Raw genomic sequence first — 19,519 nt, forward strand, 5'->3', positions numbered from 1 at the left:
AGAAAGCTGGAGTAGATTCTAAATCAACTGGTAGAGAGAATCCATCCCAGAGGTAAAGTGTGCATCAGCTTCAAGCAGGTAAAGTGTATATGCGTCACCCGCGCGCTCTTATGAATACACGCACAGGCCTGTACAGCGGGGCTGCTGTCACTGCAGAACGGGGGGCAGCCGGGAAAGCCCTCGGTGAGGCCAGCGTCCCACCGGCTCTTCCCTAAGGCCATCACTCTGCTCATTCTGTTCTGTCCTCCCAGGTAGCTGGCAGTAAACCCGAAACGCCCGTAAGATTCTGGATGACAGCTGCTTTCCAGCCTAAATATTCATATCGTAACAGAAACTCATAATTAGAAGTCTATGACTGAGAAGTAGAACTTGCTACCTGTATAACTTGGAGTACAAGGAAAGCAGGAGCAGGTCTTTGGAGCAACTCTTAAATCATAATGGAACAAGAGCCCCATCTTCGTAAGGCCACACCTTGGCACCTCTCGTGGGCAAAGCAGGGCAACTGCGAGACGGCACGAAAGCAAGGTGTATGCAGCGCCACTCTGTCCATCAGAACTGAACCAGTTTAAATGACCCAGTGGGTCTTTAAAATAATAGAAGTTAAAGGGGGAAAAAATAAACCTTTCTTGAGAGGGAAAATATTACAGACTGGAGGAGAAACTTCTAGAATTTTCACATCTTATGACAATTAATTATATACCCTATTCTATCTTTACGAGTATTTCATCGGTACCTCCATAGTAAATAAAGTTGTCCCTCAGTATGGGCTGGGGACTGGTTCCAGGGTCCCCATGAATATCAAAATCCAGATGTTCAAGGCCCTTATATAAAACGGTATAGTATCTGCATTTAACCTTAGCATATCCTAACCTATACATTAAGTCAACTCTAGATTGATTTAACTAGTACTACCATCATTGATCCTACAGAACTACATATTTAGTCAATCGTTTCAAGTCGCCTAGTCATCGTTATTTTTATGGGAGACTAAGTCACACATTTGACAATGCAAAGCCAATAATCTTGTAAAATAGGCAGAATATAAGTTATACAACTAATGACAGTAATAAGGTCATAAGTATGTACTTAAGCTAAGAACTTCCATTAGGTTCAGCCCAGTATAACCCCAGGTCAATTGACCCAGCCTGTTCTATACCAATTGTTATCTTTAAGGGAAATGATACTTTGCATTGTACATAAAGTTCACCAAAGATATGTACAAGCACAAGGCATGGATCACCGTGACCCCATACAGGATTGAGAAATGAATGTTATCTTCTAAGGAGTCACATGGCTGGCACCAGGAGAAAAACTATCTTTATGGCTGAGCAGGCATTTCTGCCATTGGGGTGGGGGTCTGGTTAATGCACACTGCAGACGCGCAAGGCACACCAGAGGGGAGGGAGGAGGTCCAAACGACGGGCAGAGAAAAAAAAAACTGTTTAAATTTTTCTTGGCGTGCCTTAAAACATGAACTGTTTTACCAGATCATTTTCCAATTAAATTTATATCTATTTACGTGATTATTTGATGGACATCTGTCTGACCCACCAGACTGTAAACCCTTTTGTTTGTTTTGGTCACTATTATATCCTAATTCCATAGCAGTACCTGAACTATACCTGTGTTGGAAAGGAAGAAATTTCCTCTACCTTTCTACGTTCTTCTGGCTGGTCTAAGAATTAAATAGACGTGAAACAGATTAACAGGAAAAAATTAAAAGTTTAAGAACATGTAACATGGGAGAGACCCAGGAAACCTGAGTAACTCACCAAAAAGGCTGAAGCGCTCAGCTTAAATGCCATCTTCAGCTAAAGACAAAAGAGGATGTCAGGGGTAGTGGTCTGGGGTGTCAAAGGGGAGAAAGGCAATTGACATGAAGATAGTAAAGCACTATTTGGTAAATAAATGTTTGCTGGGACGTGCACAAAGGGACACAGAGTGGACTCTAATCTCATCTTTTCTGAACCAACTGGACCCTAGGACCTATTTATAACGTGGCATTTATTAATATCCAAGCACCTTGTGTCCTACAGAACGTCTATGGAAAGCACTGCGTTCGTGCATCCAAAATCTCCTCAGTTAACGTCTATGTTCCGGGCAACCCAGGAAGGCCCGTGGAGCATGCTGTGTGCCTCCGCTGGACCCCAGCAGCCCAGAACTTACCTCGCCCACCCTACCTCTCCAGGCGAACGGTGTACTGTTTTCACCACGCACACAGCTCACTGCTGAATGCACTCCCGACACGTACACTCTGCCCTGTCAGGGCCAGGTCTCCGAGGGTCCCTGCTATCCCGCCCTTCCTCAGCCAGCTCACTTCCACCCACCCACGCACTCAATCCTCACTTCCTTCAGGAAGCCTCACCTTCCCTCCACTCCCCGCAACCTCCCAAAGCCCCAGGCTGGGTTCAGAGCCCAGCCTCTACGCTTATCTGCACCACTCACCAACTACAAGTAAAGAGACGCACGCTTCTTTATTACTTGCTGGGTGCTGGGCACGTCATAAATACTTGCGAACGAATCTCCAGCTAATTACTGCTCCTGGAGGACAAGCAGTGTATTCAGTCAGCTTTCTAGCTCTAGCGCCACCCAAGCACATAGTAGCTGCCCAATAAACACATCGGTTTAACAAATATTTCGTATCCATATTTACATACCCAGCTCCTAACGTTCCCTCAGGGGTCAAAATATTAACGACTTGGATAAATTAATTTGTACAAAACAGAAAAGGATTGGCCAGGGGAAAGGGGCTCTTCCAGTTTAACAAGTGACTTTTAAATCGACAGCTCAGGCCGAAGGCATCACTCCGTGTCTGCTCTCCAGCTCGTAAGGAGCAGGGAGGCCGCCCTGAGCCGCCGCCTCCTGTTACAACTGGATCAGGCTCCTCCTGATGCCCTGACTCCTGGGCGCTAGCGCACCCCAGGCCCGCAGGGCACCGTCCCCTGAGCTGAACAGGGCTCCATCACGCTCAGCGGTTCCAGCACTCTGGACAGCTCCACTTTTCTTGCAGGGTTTCAGGGGGAATTTGTGCTTGGGACCCTGCCCCGCTTGTGCACAGAAGGACTCAGGGGACTGCAGACAAGGTAATTCACAAGGAACTCTGCAACGTGCTGCCCACCGTGGCTGGCTGTCCCATCTCCCCCACGACCGAACTGGCCACTCGAGAGACACAGTGTCACCAACCAGAGGCCACAGCCCTGAGCCCGGGAGGCCGCGGAGCCCGAGGTTTAGGGCACAGGCACACAGGCCGGGGAAGGACTGCAGCTGTGGGTGGGTGGGCTGAGGGCGGGGCTTCGTGGGGACGGTGCAGCCCTCCAGCGGGGGTGTCCTGCAGCCCAGGAGCGGACAGGCGGTCATCACTTCATTACGCTCAAGCCCGTCAGTGCGTCCTGGACCGATTCCCACATGTAGCCCAGGCCCAGCACTGACTCCGTCCGCCGGGTCCTCCAGTAGTCGGGGGGGTCCAGTCCCTCCTCAGGGCCCCGTGTATCCATGGGTCCATCATGATTCCCTCTAACATGCCTCTCACTGGGGTTCAGGGTCAGGAATTGATCAAGCAGGTTTTCACTCTCTATGAACACAAAGAAAAAACAAGTCGTATACTCTGCTCAATACCTGCTCATGCAGCCCTCTGAATCCCTTCCCTTAAAAGGCAGGGACTGGGTGACCACTGAGAGGCCACGAGAACTCTCTGTGCGGGAGCTCCCGGCATAACAAGGGGGTCGCCATGGAAGGCATTCGGCTGGCCTCAGGACGGATCCCAATTCTCTCACCGACTAGCTGTGGCTCTGGGCCAGGAATGTAACTTCTGTGAGTCTGTAAACAAGGGGAGTCTCTAAGGTCCTTCCCAATAACATAAGTCTTGGGTCTCCGATCCTATTGGGAAAACAGTCCTTGTCATCACTGATTAGAAACACTGTAAAATTAACAGAGAATAAAGAGAAAAACAGAAAACGGATGTTTGTTTGTGTGCTGTCATAAAGAATATACGTGGAATGAAAGAGAAAAGAAGGTATTCAGCTTGCTGAGGACGGTGAACGCACTGCTGAAGCCACAGTCTGCCGTCTCTCTTGTGCAGGTCAACGTCCTAAAGCAGGTTCTGTGGCCTTAGGGCCTGTGGACAATGCCCCCTGGTGGCTACACACCAGTCCTGCCCAGTGTACACCACCTGGAGGAATCTGCCGAGGCCTCTTTCTCTTCCAGGCAGCCGGGGTCCAGCACGGAGTCAAACATCTCTCCCTCCAGTGATGTACCCCATGACCGGGAAGAGTGTCTCCTGGGTCTCAATCACCTCGAACAGTTTCAGGATATTGGTGTGATTCACGGCCTCATGCTCTGGACTTTGAGGAATGGTCTCTGCAGGCTGGAGGGGCTCTATGGACTCGTTAATTAAAAAGTAAAAGAATAGGGCTTCCCTGGTGGCGCAGTGGCTGAGAGTCCGCCAGCCGATGCAGGGGACACAGGTTCGTGCCGGTCCGGGAGGATCCCACGTGCCGCGGAGCGGCTGGGCCCGTGAGCCATGGCCGCTGAGCCTGCGCGTCCGGAGCCTGTGCTCCGCAACAGGAGAGGCCACAACAGTGAGAGGCCTGAGTACCGCAAAAAAGAAAAAAATTAAAATTTAAAAAAAAAAACTTTAATTAAAAAAAAAAAGAAGTAACAGCCCAGAACAGGGGGCAGGAAGAAAGAGCCCCTTGCCTTCGAGCACACCCTGGGAATAACCCAACTTTTCAAAACGCTCCTCAATGAGCACATTCCCAGCAGCTACAGAAATGTGCCCGATCTTTAAGTGCTGACATTCCCTCGGCTCTCTCTGCCGGGTCACTAATATTCTGCGCCACTGCTAACATATTTTCTGAGTCGGCAACATTGTCCTCAGACGTCCAACAGTAAGTACTCAGATAATAATGACATCTCCCAGTCCACCGCTTCCCAGGGCCGTTATGAAGCGTAAGTGAGAATGTACAGAAAACTCATCTGAAACACAAAAAAATACTCCACAAATATAGGTTATGAGACTTAGTATAGATTAATAGTAAGCAAAGCCCAGAAGACATACTTATTGGAATTGTTATACTTTAATTTCTGGGTAAATGGATACTATGAAAGAAACTGCCGTGCTTTAAATTCAAAGGGCACCCTTGAAGGACCGCAGCTTCACTCACAATCTGAGCTGCTTCCAGAAGATGGTCCCAAGTTATTTGCTTGCTTCTAAATTATATACAAGCTTCAGACACTGCACACATCTAAAATGCTCATTAGAAGTCAAAGAGCTTTACATGCCTAAATTTGGTTTGTGGATGAAAATACATGTGTACTGCATAAAACCCGAAAACATTCAGTAGATCCTATGATGCATGCAAAGTTACTTAAACTCACTTTTACCCCCAAACAAACCTACAGCGGGTGAATCACATGGAGCCACAATGGATATATTACATCAATACGGATCAAAAATGCATCACAATTATGGGAGAACACAGTCTGTGGCGGGCTTTTGTCTCTCATTTTTGACAGCCAGACCCCACCACGGGCCCTGTGGCCCACCACCTACAGACCTTTAGGCTCTCATTCACCCCCCGCGCCCATGCTTAAAAAGGGGCCCATGGTCCTCTCCTCAGCTGACTAAGCCAGCATGCTCAAAAGCTGAAAAGGTCTCAGTCTTAAGAGGTTCATATATCTAAAGAGGACAGGCTAGAAACAAGTTGATCTGAGTTCAACACCACAATCTACAAATAAAGAAAACTCCGTATAGGTCTTTTTTTCCTTAGTAACATTTATCAGGGTTGCATACATGTGTGTATGTCTTAACACAGAGAGGTTAAAAGAGAAAGAAAGCCCTGTAGTTAGAGAAAACCCCTTGTTCTGTTAAAAATAATAACACTCGGGGCAGCCAGAGTCCCGTGGATGGAAAAGGACAAGTCTCTGGCCCAATGCTGACAGAACAAGCAGATATTTCAATAAAGGCCTATCAATGAAAAATTAAACTTCCGTAAAGGAAATTCTACAATAACGAGGAAAAATACAGATGTTAAAGTAAAAGAAAAAGGAAAAGGTAAAACTTTCATAAACAGTCTAATAAGAACCACAAAAAAGTTATACAGGAGAAAAGCATGAAAGAAAAAATTTTAATGTTATGAATGGTTTGCATTCAGGTGGAGGGAACTTGAATACATTTTCTCTCGTCTTTCAATTTTTCCTTACTGTCTAAATTTTTGAGAATAAGCTTCTAGTTCCTATCCTGAAAACAACTTTAATCCCGCCAAGACCAGACAAAGTAAAAGGTGCCAACCTCAGCATGTTACAGCAAAATGCTATCAGCAGGTCAGTAAGTCTCTACCAGCTGCTTTGCACTGAATAATAACCACATTAGCAGCTACTGCACAGAACGCGGGACAGAGATAGTTTCGTGGGGATGTGGAGAAAAGTCATCGTGTCCACTAGGCCACAAGTGGGCCTAAGTAGATTATCCTGTGCTCTCCCAGGAAGAAAGCGGTTTACACACTGAGCCGGTTTTAAACACTCCAGCACTACCCAGAAGAGAGCTATCCAGTCACATCAAGGACAAATGTTTAGACTGGAAAGTTACAGAAACATAGGAAAAGCCCTCTTGAAATGTAAATACCCATCAATTCCAAACCCGATCACCCAGCAGCTATGACCACGGGCAGCTGGCGAGGTTGACATCACTTTCAAGGGGCCTGGAGCCGCCGAGGGCTGAGTTGGCTCCAGGTCCCACACACCGCTCAAGTCCCAGGGCGGACACCACATGGCATTAAGGAAGCGGTGGGCTGATGATTCTCCTGCTGTGACATTCACCACGAGTGCTTCCTCACTAGTACAGCCCTGAGCTTCAGAATGCCAATGACCAATGTGCCCGTCCTCTTGCGGGGGGCAGGGGCCCCTGGAGAGGAAGCAGGGGGAAGCAGCACAGCCGACGCAGGGCTTCTGCTGTCAGGTTCCAAAGTCAAAGCTCCCTTGACGACCGTAAACCTCTACTCCGCGCATATGGACCATAATGAGAGTTTTATAAGAATCACAACTGTGGCAAATACACACTCAAATCATGTACCACAACTAACATTGAACATTCTTCCCCTGAAATGAAAAAAAGTTTATATTCAAACTCAGAGATACTATGAAGCTGTAATTCAGTAAGGAACTGGGTTTTGATCCTGCACTATCTCTTGGCTCTCAAGACAAATCTCTAGGCTTTTACTGTTTCTGGACCCCAGTCTGACTGTTGCATCAAGGTCACAATCTCCAAATACATTTCTACGCAGCCACAAGAGAGGAAAAAATGTGCGCATATAGCAAAGAACACTCCAAATATACATCGGTTGAGGGCATGGGGGCATGGAAGTAGCAAAACAAGCACCCCAAGTTCCCCCCACACAGCATAGCGTAAAGGACACTGGGCCAGGAGCCAGACGGTCCAGGTCTGAGCTCCCAGCTGCCGCCCACCCACTGAGGGACCGTGGGGAAGACACTCAGCCTTAAGAGCTCAGCTTCTCCATCTGTAGAACAAGGAGGTCCCGACAGGTGACTTGGCAGGTGTGTACATATATATATATATAAATCAAAGGTCTTTTCCAGCATTACCTTTCCTAAATTTCTCAGCTCAAATTTCCTCTTCCTTTACCCCTGAGAGCCTGCTGCAGGTTCTACATGTGGGACCCATCACCTGACCACAGGGCTTCGGTACAACTCCTGGAACCATGAAGACAGAGTATAAATTTCCCTCATTCACTCATCATTCTAGTAGCAAGCACAAAACCATCACTTACATCATAATATACAAAACCATGTGCTAGACACTTTAGGGGACGGATATAAAAATGAACAACTTCAAAAGGTCCGGTCTCTGCTTAAAGGCATTTAATGTTTACAATCCAAAGGGAAATATAAAGAATTGAAGAAAATTGCAATGACAAAGATCTAGAACAAACTGCTAATTAATAATAGTACCTTTCCCACGAAGCCCAGATGGGACCTCAAAATCCTTCTCAACACAGCATATTCCACTCAGCACCCTAAAGACTGTAGCTGGCAGGCGAGGTTAATTTTGCTGCCAGGTTAGGCTCGCTCCTGAGCACGTGCCCGGGCACTTCCAATGCCCTCCTCCCGCCTGTCCCCCTAACCTCCTCGACTTCCACCTTCACCTCCAAACCATCAGATATTCCCGAAAAGCCAGGGGCCCCTCAGACCCTAGTCACAGTGGCTGAAAGCCTTTGCCAATTCACCTTTGCCAACTTTTTTAAAATTTCAAATTCCCGGGAAACAGGAAATATATATACTTGCTTTACTCCATGTCTACCACACTGCTATATTGAACTCTGAACTGCATGACTTCTATTGGCATTGGACATCTAGTATATTCCTACTAAGAAGAACAACGCGCAGTGTCCCTGAGGCACACATGAACCAGCAAGTTTCACAAACACACACACCTCCTCCTCCTCTCCTGCTGTGAGAGGTTGCATCCCTAATCCTAGCTGGCCATCTGGGAAACAAATGACTTTGTGATGGCATTGTAAATTGGTTCTACTCCTCTGGAAAGCAATCTGGCAATATGCTTTAGAAGCCATAAAACTGTTCATACTCTTTGACCCAGTAATACCACTAGGGACTCGATCATAAGGAACTAATTCAAAATATGGAAATAGCCACATGCACAAAGATATACCTTGTGGTGTTATTAATAACTGTGAAAAGCTGGGAGCAAGATACTCACCAACAAGAGTTAATTACTTAATGGTATAGAATCACAACAGAGAATGCAACCATTAAAACGGTAATGATGAAGATTATGTAGCAATAAGGGGAAATGCAGATGCAAAACAACAGATACAACGAGGTAAAAATCATTGAAGAAAAAACTGATAATATTAAAAACTGATAATCATTGTTTTAGGACAGTGAAGGGGGTGTTTTCTCCTGTTCTGTTTCTTAGCTTTTTGTGATACAGCACTCAGCACTCATGCTTCTACCATTTAAAGATAATCTTCGGAAATAGGAACGCAGGCCTTGATCGTGAGGATGAAGAGGAAAAGGACCACATCAGAAAGCCCAGCCTGCTACCTTCTGCAGGGGGGAGGGGACAGGCCCCTCCGCGCCCTGGGGGCTGGGGGCGTGTGCACAGAGCCGCTCCACAGAGAGCCAGCCAGCCGGCAGTGCGTGCGCCTGGCAATGATTAGGGACATATGAGCAGCGCCCAGCTGCTAACCCCAGTCAATCCCCTCCATTACCAGCATCCCGAGGCCAAGAATTCCCTGGGCACACCGCACGTGCTGTCAGCTTAGTTATCTGTTTACCAGATTTATATGGGGTCACACGGGGCTGTTCGATCATTTATTTAAAGCAAGTAAGTGCAGATTTTCACGTCTGGAGCAACGAGGAATGTCTGCGCCGAGAAACGTCATCATCATAAAGATCGGGGGAGAGAGCAGAAACCACCTGTCGCCGCCGGTGAAACAGAGGAAGCGCCAGCACTGATGCGGCCACTCGGGGGGCTAAGAAACGGGCGCCCGGGCGAGGGCAGGGCTGCCTCTCCAGGGCTGACATAGGGATGGAGGACGCAGGTCAGGAAGAGTGGTCCAGCCTAACGAACATTCATCCAGATGGACACTGACCTCAACCTGGGGCCACTTAACCCCATCTGCAGGTTCGCCCTGTGCCCGGCCGGGGGCCGGTCCCGCGCGGGGAGGTTCAGGGAGCGCCAGCCTGCCTGAACTGCCAGCACTGGGGGGCCTCGCAGGTCCTCTGCCAGCCTGCTCTGGTGTTCTTGCCCTCACCCCTGTGGCCGAGGACCTCTTTACACTGCAGGGTCAGGGACCGAGTTCTGATCTCTCCGCATCTCAACTGCTGCTCCGCGTCCCTGCCAGGGAGGGAGCAGAGCAAAGACGTCTCAGAAACAGATTTTGAAATTAGACAAAACTGACTTAAATTCAAATTACGTTACCCTCCTCCCTGCTGACCTTGGGAGAATTTCTTAATCTCTCTAAACTGCAGTTTCTTTGTCTATAAAATGTGCCCCTATGCCATGAGATCACTATAAGGATTAAGTGAAATAAGGAGTGTCGAGACCCCAGCGTCTGACGCCACGTAACGCTTGACAATCCAACTCTGCTCCACGTGCCCTCCTGCTCCACAGCCACTGGCGCCCCACCTGCCTCTCCAGCCCCTCTCATCCTGTCCACTGAACAAGGACTGCACGGCCCCACCCTGCCGCTCAACCCTCCTTATGCTGACCACACACCTGGACTCCACTTGCCTTCTGGAAGCGCCCACCACCGAAACCCAGACGCTGTCCTCTCTGAACCACGATCTGACGCCAGCATGGGCGCTTGAGGCCGCACCGCCTGGGCTCACAGCCCTGCCGGCTCACTTGACAGGAAATGCGACTTGGGTCAAGCTATGGAACCTCTCGGTGCCTCGGTCGCCCCATGTGTGAAACAGAGACAATGGCAGTGCCCACCTCACACGGCTGCGAGGTGGGTCCCTGTGTCTGCGGGGGCCCGGGAGCGTGTCCAGCACGTGGCAAGCAGGCACTTCTTACACCTTTGACTCCCTGGGAGAGCGTTCGTCCAGATCACTTGGGTAGCTGCCGGTGCTAGCCCACGTCATCAGATGAGCAGCCATCCCCGCTACCCTCTGACACCAAGGGAGGTGAGGCAGGCTCTCAGAGTGAAGCCCTTCTGGTGCCAGTGGGGTCCGCAGGCCAGCGCCACCGTCAGGATCACGTGGGGGAGCGTTCGAAACGCAGCCGCTCAGGCATTCCCAGCCCGACTCAAATGGAATCTGCATATTAACCCTTTTTCTTTTTTTTTTTTTTTTTTTTTTTTTTTTTTGCGGTACGCGGGCCTCTCACTGCCGTGGCCTTTCCCGTTGCGGAGCACAGGCTGCGGACGCGCAGGCCCAGCGGCCACAGCTCATGGGCCCGGCCGCTCCGCGGCACGTGGGATCCTCCCAGACCGGGGCGCGAACCCGCGTCCCCTGCACCGGCAGGCGGACTCTCAATCACTGTGCCACCAGGGAAGCCCCTATATTAACACATTTTGAATGCACAAGTCCTCTGTCACCTGGGGTTCCTGTTATAACACAGATGGGGGGTGGGGGACCTGAAACTCTGCCATCCTAGGACCCCACTTGTAGTAGCAGGTGTGGAAAGACAGCACCGAACTCCAAAGAGGAAGTGCGCCAGGATGTGAGACAACGGCTGCCTTGGCACCCGCAGGTGGACAATGAGGGCGACGGGCGGGACCGATGACTTGGAAGAGTCCACAGCTAAGAAGCCAAATGGCGCGGGGAGCTCCCTGGTAAGTCCTCAGAGGGTAGGGACCGTGTCTTACTCATCCTGGTTTTCTCAACAGAGAATGCCTGGCACGGAGGAGGCAGGTCACTGTAACCATCTATCTCCGTCTCAATAAAACCAGAATAGCACCTGTTAGCTTTGCAAAAACACAACTGTTTCATAGCTGTATTAGCAGCCCCTCCCCACCCTACTCTAATATAATACTTGCCTCTACATTTCCTATATGAAGATGACACAACCTACCGTTAATCAAAGGGAACCATTTCTAAACTTTTTCTCTTAGAAATGATGCTGGCTTTGAAAACCCGGGAGGCAGGGAGTGAAGGTGGGGTGGGGGTAGGAGGAGGGGCCAGCAGAACATCCTACACAAAACAGGGGCTACATTTTTAAAGAGCATTTGCTGGTACCTCGCTGACGCTTTCGTTTTAAACATCCAGCATGTTGAAAACTAAGTGAAGGCAGCAGCAGAGAGAGCGCCCTGCGGCTATAACCCTTGACCTTTTCTCAGTGACACACGAAATTCATCAGCCCCTGGAGGTCAACAACCAGGGACTAGTTAGAGGGAAGGAGACAGGGAAAGCAAACGAGAGTAGAGATTAGAAAAATCACACCAACTGACCCAAGAGTCCCTTGAAGTCCCTCCCTTCCTGGGGAGCACAGCCCTCATTTTCCAAGACAGCAGCAATGACCAGGTGCCCTTGCTTTTGATCTCAGCAAACTGTCCCCTTGTCCAACAGGGCCCTCACCCTACCGCCCACCTCCACACACACCTGTCACCAAGGTAACTGACTAAGGGAGAAATCTACACAAATGTGAGAAGAAAGCTATCTTCCCAGTCCAATGCCCACAACTAGCATGAAATTACCTGAATGGGAAAACACTCAATCCCAAATGTGCCTCTCTTTGAAAAAACAAAGGAAGATCACTGGCAGACGTCCCTAAGAGAATCTCCTTTACGTCACTCTGAATCAGCAGCTACGTATGAACACACACTAACATTTCTACACGCTTATACTACATATACCTACATGTACACACACACAGGTATACGTTTCTCTGCTCTGCCTGTATCTGAAAAGGGTTTGGGGTGGGTAAGGCAGTCCTTGTCCTCAGCTACTGGTGTAAGCCAACCATTTTCTGCCCTTAGGTGAGGTCTCTAAGCAATTCCACGGATCATATACACCCTTACTGCTTCAACTACTGATGGAGCTCTCACAGAAAAACAGAATACAAAACAACGACAAAGTTTCAAAATTTTACATCTAAACATTCCTTTTTAAAATGAAATCAAAGCAGGGAGAACACTTGTTTCCCCAAACCTCATCTCTAAACTTTCACGAACTTTCAACCAAATAATCTTAAAGCCACAGTCACACAGGGAGGATGATGCCAGCCCTGTCACTGACTTTTTTAAAGAAGCTCCGAGGGCCCGGGAGGAGCTAAGGCAAAGCATCCCTATAAACCGAGGAACTCTCGGAGGGCCTATGTGATGTAGTCAAACACACAGCCACGTTTCCCAAAGTAATGCCACATTGAGTGTTCCAATGCACACGGGTGGTGAGGCTCTGGATGAGTAGACTTCAGGGACTACAGAAGCGTCAGCTTGAACCCATCACAGTCTTCAGTTTATAGAATGAAACTGCCCTCGGAACGCAGAGGGACCGGGAGCCGGCAGTGAAATCTAGGCGAGCGGATCCCCGTCCTTCCTCCACGTTCCTGAACTCAAGTCTCCGCAGCGTAAGCGAGACCCGTCCCCTACAGACAACAGCACTAAGTCGCATGAATAGAGACATACTCCATAAGGACGTGATTTATTTGTCTCTTCCAACACAAATAAACAAAACAGAAGACAGACAGTCCCTGTGTGTGTGAGGAATATTTTCCAGCAATCCCTGCTAATAAGGACACCCTGAGAAAAGGCATTTCTGTATCTTTTGTGATGAGAAAAATCTTAATTACAGCCCAAAGAACAAGGTACTCAGGAGGAATTAGACCAACGATCCCATACCTTGACCATACATTTAGAATCATCTGTGAAGCTTTTTAAAAATCCCAATGGCCAAGGCACACACCAGGCCAGTGACATGGGACTCTCTGGAGGTGGCCTGCAGTGCACGGCCAAAGTTGGGAACCACCGAATTAGGGATTATTCTAAAGATGCCGTCCAGAGCAGAGTCCATCTGAGCGTGACTGTGGGCCCTTGATCCACTGGGACCTTTGTCTAAATCTCACACCCAGCTGTGACGGTGGATGGTACAAGCCACTCACCCTCAACCCTGGGAGGGGCTTGGGGCCATGCACACACAGCCCTGCCCGTAAAATGCAGCACAGACAAGGTCGCCCATCCATCCAGAGGGCCTGCCGGGATGAGCAGGGTCCAGGAGACCCTCGGTCTGTATCTGCAGGGGGCACCACCCTGGCAGCAATGTGAGGGGCTCTGGAGACGGGCTGAGACATGAGCTGACACACGGGCCCAGCGGAGCCAGTTTCCCCCAGGGAGCACACTCATTTCAGGATGCCGCAAAGCCCCTCCTGACTGCTCTGTGGGGGAGAACGCAAGCCCTCTTAGCAAAATACACGCAAGGATTAAAGAAATGGCTCCATTTCCTTCCTGTTGCTCCTGTACCGATAAAGATGGAAAACTCACTTGATCCGAATTTTTTTTTTAAGTCCTCAGTGTTAACCACTGATACTCTCCAAGTTTCCCCCCATGTAAGTTCGGCTTAGATAGTTTTGTTTGGTTTTATTTGAAAGCAAACTTCTGGCAAAGGTACGTAGAGCAGAGATACATACAAAATTCCAGCAGAATCAATTCATATTTATTCAAAGCATTTAAAAGCAGAATTTGACCCAAGAACTCAAATAAAAAGAAAATCAAACATATTGCATGCATCTTGAAAGATATTTTAAGTAACAGAACATTTTAAAGCGTAAATGTAGAAAGGCAGGGGAGAGACATACAGAGATATTCAACATAAAATATCTTTCTACAGAACGTGGGTTTTTTTAAAGAGCACTTTTGTCCAAAAGAAAAAAAAGTAAGAAAAACCAACCCCTAAATCTAAGATGCTTTACCAACACGAGCTGTGAAGGCAGGTGGCCCGGGCTTGAACCCACACGCAGTGCCCTGGACCACGTCTCTGAGCCTCAGTGCCTCCTCTTATCTTTACATCAGAGTTTCGGGAGTCGGACTGTTGGGCTCAGATTCGGGTCTGCACATGAGCTGTGTGAGTGCATTTAACCTCCCCGCCCCTCTCTCCCTCCTCTGTGACACCGAAACAAGAACAGGACCTACCTCCAATGTGCAGAAACCGGAACCTGGTGCACAGCTGATGGGAATGCAAAATGGTGCAGCTGCTGTAGAAAACAGTCTGGCAGTTCCTAAAAATATTAAACAGAATTACCATAAGATCCAGTGATTCCACTTCTGGGACTCTGCCCCAAAGAGCTGTGACTAGACACTGGAACAGATATTTGCACACCCATGTTCACAGCAGCATATTCACAATAGCCAAAAGGTGGAAGCAGCCCAAGTGTCTATCAACAGAACAATGGATAAAATGTAGTACATACATACAATGAAATATTATTCAGCCTTAAAAAGGAAGGAAATTCTGACACATGCTTCAACATGGATGAACCTTGAAGATAACTATACCAAGTGAAATAAGCCAGTTATATAAAGACAAAATATTCTATGATTTCATGTATATGAGGTACTTAGAGCAGTCAAACTCATAGAAACCGAAAGAATGACGGTTACCAGGGGCTGCAGGGAGGGGGAAAGGGGAATTAGTGTTTAATGGGTACAGAGTTTCAGTTTGGGAAAATGAAAAAGTTCTGAGATGGAGGCAGGTGATGGTTTACCCAACAACGTAAATGTACTTAATGCCAATGAACTGTATACTTAAAAATGGTTCAGATAGTAATTTTTATGTTTTGTATATTTTACCACAATAAAAGAATAAAAGTAAATAAGAAAGCCTAGTCCCTACCTCCTAGAGTTGCTGTAAGGATTCGATATATGTGAAATGTTTAGAGAAGACCTGGCAGGGAAGCCCCCTATAAACACTAGCTACAGCTACTCTCTTATTGTCCTACCTTTGGAGCGCTCTCCAAGCCCCATGACCATGTGCTGCACAAACAGGTGCTCCCTGACTACATTCTGATCCCCCTCCTGGAGCTGTATACCTTCTGCAATGAGACAGTTCCAGCCCCGGGCTTCCTTCCAGCATAAATGCTCTATTATTGGGACAAAACTTCTACTGCAATCAGATCAAGATGAAGAGACCACCTGGTTCCTGCTGAGTCTTCACACATAAAGCTGAGAACACTACAATTAAAAAAAAAAAAAAAAACTGATTTTTATCATCTATTTCCTAAATAGTTTGTTAATAATTTTGCCTCAAAGATAGGTTCATAGGCTAATGCTATCATATAGGTCTGACAGTGGGGAAGGAAGGAAAAAAGTCCTCCTCCTATTCATAAATAATCTCTCACCTTTTACCACAATCAAGACTATTTTACTTCTTTGCTTTATCATTTAAAAGTCCTTTTATTATGAAAATTTCCAAGCGTATACAAAAGTAGAGACCTGACTAGCCCTCATGTACCCACTTAAATAGCCAACTTCAACCTCTCTGACCCTACCTACGACTCGACATTCTCCCCACCAAAAAACTAGAATAAAAACATCGGGGCAGCTACATTGAAGCAATGTTCTTTTCTAACAATCACACCATCATCACCATCACTATTTTACTTTTAGAAGTTCTTTTTGGATATCTTGTCACTTGCTTTCCTTTTTTTCTTTGAAACTACAAATAATTTCCATACCTACTATGCCAAGGTTATTGTGAGGATGTAATAATATAAACAAAAATGCAGAGAGCTTGGTGTCTGATGTGTATGAAGTTCCAGAGAAATCTTAGTTCTCCAAGGACCACCACCCCAGCCTTCTCTCCAAGACAACAGATACCAGCCGCCACCACCCCTCACACACAGCCTTCTCCATTAAAGAGTGTCCCTCCTTGTCCCTCACTCCTCCCTTCCCTTCCCGAACACTGGTCCTTGCTTCCCTCCTGTCCCCTCCGCCTGCTCTGAAGCCACAGATCCCAAACACAAATGCCTGATCACAAATCCAATCACCTAGAAGACCCCAAATATAAAGACAAATACAGAAGGTGGATAAATTGAACTGATCAATATATTTAACATTTAGGGTACCAGCCACTAAATTAAAAATTAGAAACAGGGGCTTCCCTGGTGGCGCAGTGGTTAAGAATCCGCCTGCCAATGCAGGGGGACATGGGTTCGATCCCTGGTCCGGGAAGATCCCACATGCCGCGGAGAAACGAAGCCCGTGCACCACAACTACCGAGCCTGTGCTCTAGAGCCCATGAGCCACAACTACTGAGCCCATGTGCTACAACTACTGAGCCTGTGCTCTAGAGCCTATGAGCCACAACTACTGAAGCTCGTGTGCCACAACTACTGAAGCCTGCACGCCTAGAGCCTGTGCTCCACAACAAGAGAAGTCACTGCAATGAGAAGCCTGCACACCGCAATGAAGAGTAGCCCCCACTCACCGCAACTAGAGAAAGCCCACGCACAGCAACGAAGACCCAACACAGCCAAAAATAAATAAGTGAATAAATACGTTTTTTTAAAAAATTAAAACATAATCTAGTGCCTGTATATTATTTAACAGAAAAACCAGGCTAGACACTACATGGTAAAAATAGCACAAACAGGGATTCCTATGCAGGTCGTGTGTATGTGTGTGTCTTTATATTTTAAACATTAAACCCTTTTTTGATGACCCAAGAAATTTTATCTGCTGATGAGATTCATTTCCTTGCAGTACTTTTCGCCAGTGGCAAACCTGCCACATCTAATTTGTTTTAAAAGGAATTCTAATCATCCAATCAATCACACTCTTGACCTTCAGCCTTCACAGTCACTTCACTGTGGTCAAAATTGGCTCTAAAAATTCATGTTGTAACAGTTCTGTTGTCCTCAAGCTCCAAAACGCCAACGCCAGGAATATAATGTGACCAAACCCTTAGGCAGAAGAAAAAACAGTACTGTAAGTTTCTAATTCGTCTTCTACCAAGATTCTTTAAATAAAAGTGAATGTCTAAGATATTATTAAGTAATAATTTTTCCTCTACTGGGGTTTAAAGACTTATAAATCATCCAAGTCTCTATACAGTGAATCTGGTCTCTTCATTACAAAAATCACACATCTCACTTTTGCTTTTAAATAACTTTTCTTACTGCAGAGATATAATGACCAAGTAATAATCCTTCCAACTCTCCGCCCTCCCCTCCTGGCACACATTCAATCTTAACCGCACTGGCATAAATCGTTCTGGCTTGAAAAGGCGTCCGCATTTGCTGCCTGCCCTCCTTTGTCCCCATCCTCCCTCCTGGCTACCTGGCTTCTCAGGGCCTGGCACACAGCAGGCAATACATGATGCTGCCAGGATCCTTAAGAAAACTTTAGGTGTAATAAGAGACAGAAGCAGTCACATCAAGTAGAGAAGCTGACTTGGGGTGGGGAGAAGAATGAGATTATTTTAGACACACTGTTTGAGAGGCTGGCGGGATACGCAGATGGACACATTCAGTGATGTCCACCTCGGTGATGACGTCACACGGAGGTGAAGCGGGTCAAGGAGGGAGGCCCGGGGAGACAGACGGAGGCCCTCTGCAGAAAGACTCCATCCGCGAGCAGAGAGCTCAGCCCTGAGCATCACCGAAGCTAAGAAAGAAGCGCATTTCAAGGTGACTGAAAACACTGGTTGGGGTGTGAAACGCCACAGCTAAACTGAAGAGGATTAAAGACGGTAAATGAGGGGATGGGTAACTTAATCACTAGAAAGGTCTCCATCTTTGAGAAGCAGTTTCAGTGATGAATAAGATACATACTTATAACTATCTGCAAGAATCCCAAATAAAATGTAGGCAAACAGAAACCACTAAGGGAACACTATGCCAAGGCCACGGGGGGTCGGGGTGGGGTGGCCACCATGCACAGCACAAGGATAAATCAAGGCAGGAGACCCAATCCTCTAACTGACCCCATGATCAAAGGAGAAAAAGCAAATGATCAGCCCCCAGATGCTCTGAAGGCACCTGACAAAACATAACACTCACTCTTCATTAAGACAAACTCTTAATAAGATAGGAATAGATGACTATTGCCTTAATATGATCCCAATATACCCAGCAAAACTCCAGAATCATGCTTTGAGAAACCACTACAGGCATTCCATGAAAGTCCAACTTCTCAAGAGAGAAATGGGGATCGGCGAGTGACAGAGGTTCTCCCAAAGGGAATTCGAAATGCCTCTGGAAGGTATGAAGAGATGGTCAATCTCAAAGAAATGCAAATTAAAATGACAATTAGATTTTAGAATACCTACAGATTGGGGCAGATCATGTTCTTTGATATCACAGTATTATGAGGGTCTAAGAAACAGGCATTGCTGGTAAAACTTCTATGGAAGGCAGTCTGACAGTATCTATCAACATTTAAAATACACATGTTTAATTCAGCAATCCCACCTGTAGTAAATTAAATTTATAGATATATTTCTTGTATGTGTGCAAAATGATGCATGAACAAGGATATTCACTAAACAATTTGTAAGAGCCAAAGACAGGAAATACGTTTCCATTAATCGGGGACTAGCTAAGTAAATTAAGAATAAGGCAGCACTACATGTATTGACATAGGACATCTCCAAGATATATTGTTAAATGATAAAACAGAGGCGTTGATTGGCCGTGCATGGTAGCTACCGTTTTTCAACAGGAATATGAATGTAGTTTATGCACATATCCACGTATATAAGGAAGTGCAGACACAGTGGGAGCTGAGAGACAGAGACAGTTGAGAGGCTACTATTCACCACTTGCTTTTGTACCTTTTGATTTTATAGGATGAGCATTACAACCTAGTGACTTGAGATCACCTTGACTTCCCCTTCCCTTCGTTCCCTCCATCCAGCCAACCGGTAGGGCCTGTGAATTCTGTCTTTACAACATCGCCGCCACTTCAGCCCTCCTTTCCACTCTCACCACAAGTGACATAATTTAGAGACCCTCAGTACCTTCCTCCAGGATAATTAAACAGCCTTTAACACCTTCCACTGCAAATAATTACCTCCTCTGATTCACCTCATGTACCATGCCGGATTT

General features: G+C 47.0%; 1 protein-coding gene across 15 annotated transcripts in view; it reads right to left on the reverse strand.

The window, feature by feature from the left end:
• FARS2 (phenylalanyl-tRNA synthetase 2, mitochondrial) overlaps positions 1–19,519 on the reverse strand; it is a 454,626-nt gene that overhangs the window by 420,063 nt on the left and 15,044 nt on the right. For 6 of the 15 annotated variants that reach the window (XR_010835186.1, XM_067006808.1, XM_067006813.1 and 3 more), the window contains exons 2-3: positions 15,503–15,644; positions 14,607–14,692 (exon numbers count right to left, since the gene is read on the reverse strand). The exons of 1 other annotated variant lie outside the window; for it this stretch is intronic. Coding sequence is in view for 5 of the 14 variants with exons in the window: in XM_067006808.1 (XP_066862909.1) it covers positions 14,607–14,692; positions 15,503–15,546 (130 nt within the window). In the remaining 9 variants the exon portion in view is untranslated. Of the gene's footprint in view, positions 1–9,629; positions 9,875–10,255; positions 10,445–14,606; positions 14,693–15,502; positions 15,645–19,519 lie in introns of those variants that run through there. 8 more of the 15 variants (XR_010835187.1, XM_067006818.1, XM_067006819.1 and 5 more) reach the window with 3 other exon arrangements.

This window comes from Kogia breviceps, chromosome 10, assembly GCF_026419965.1.
Source record: "Kogia breviceps isolate mKogBre1 chromosome 10, mKogBre1 haplotype 1, whole genome shotgun sequence".
Taxonomy (NCBI): Eukaryota; Metazoa; Chordata; class Mammalia; order Artiodactyla; family Physeteridae; genus Kogia; species Kogia breviceps.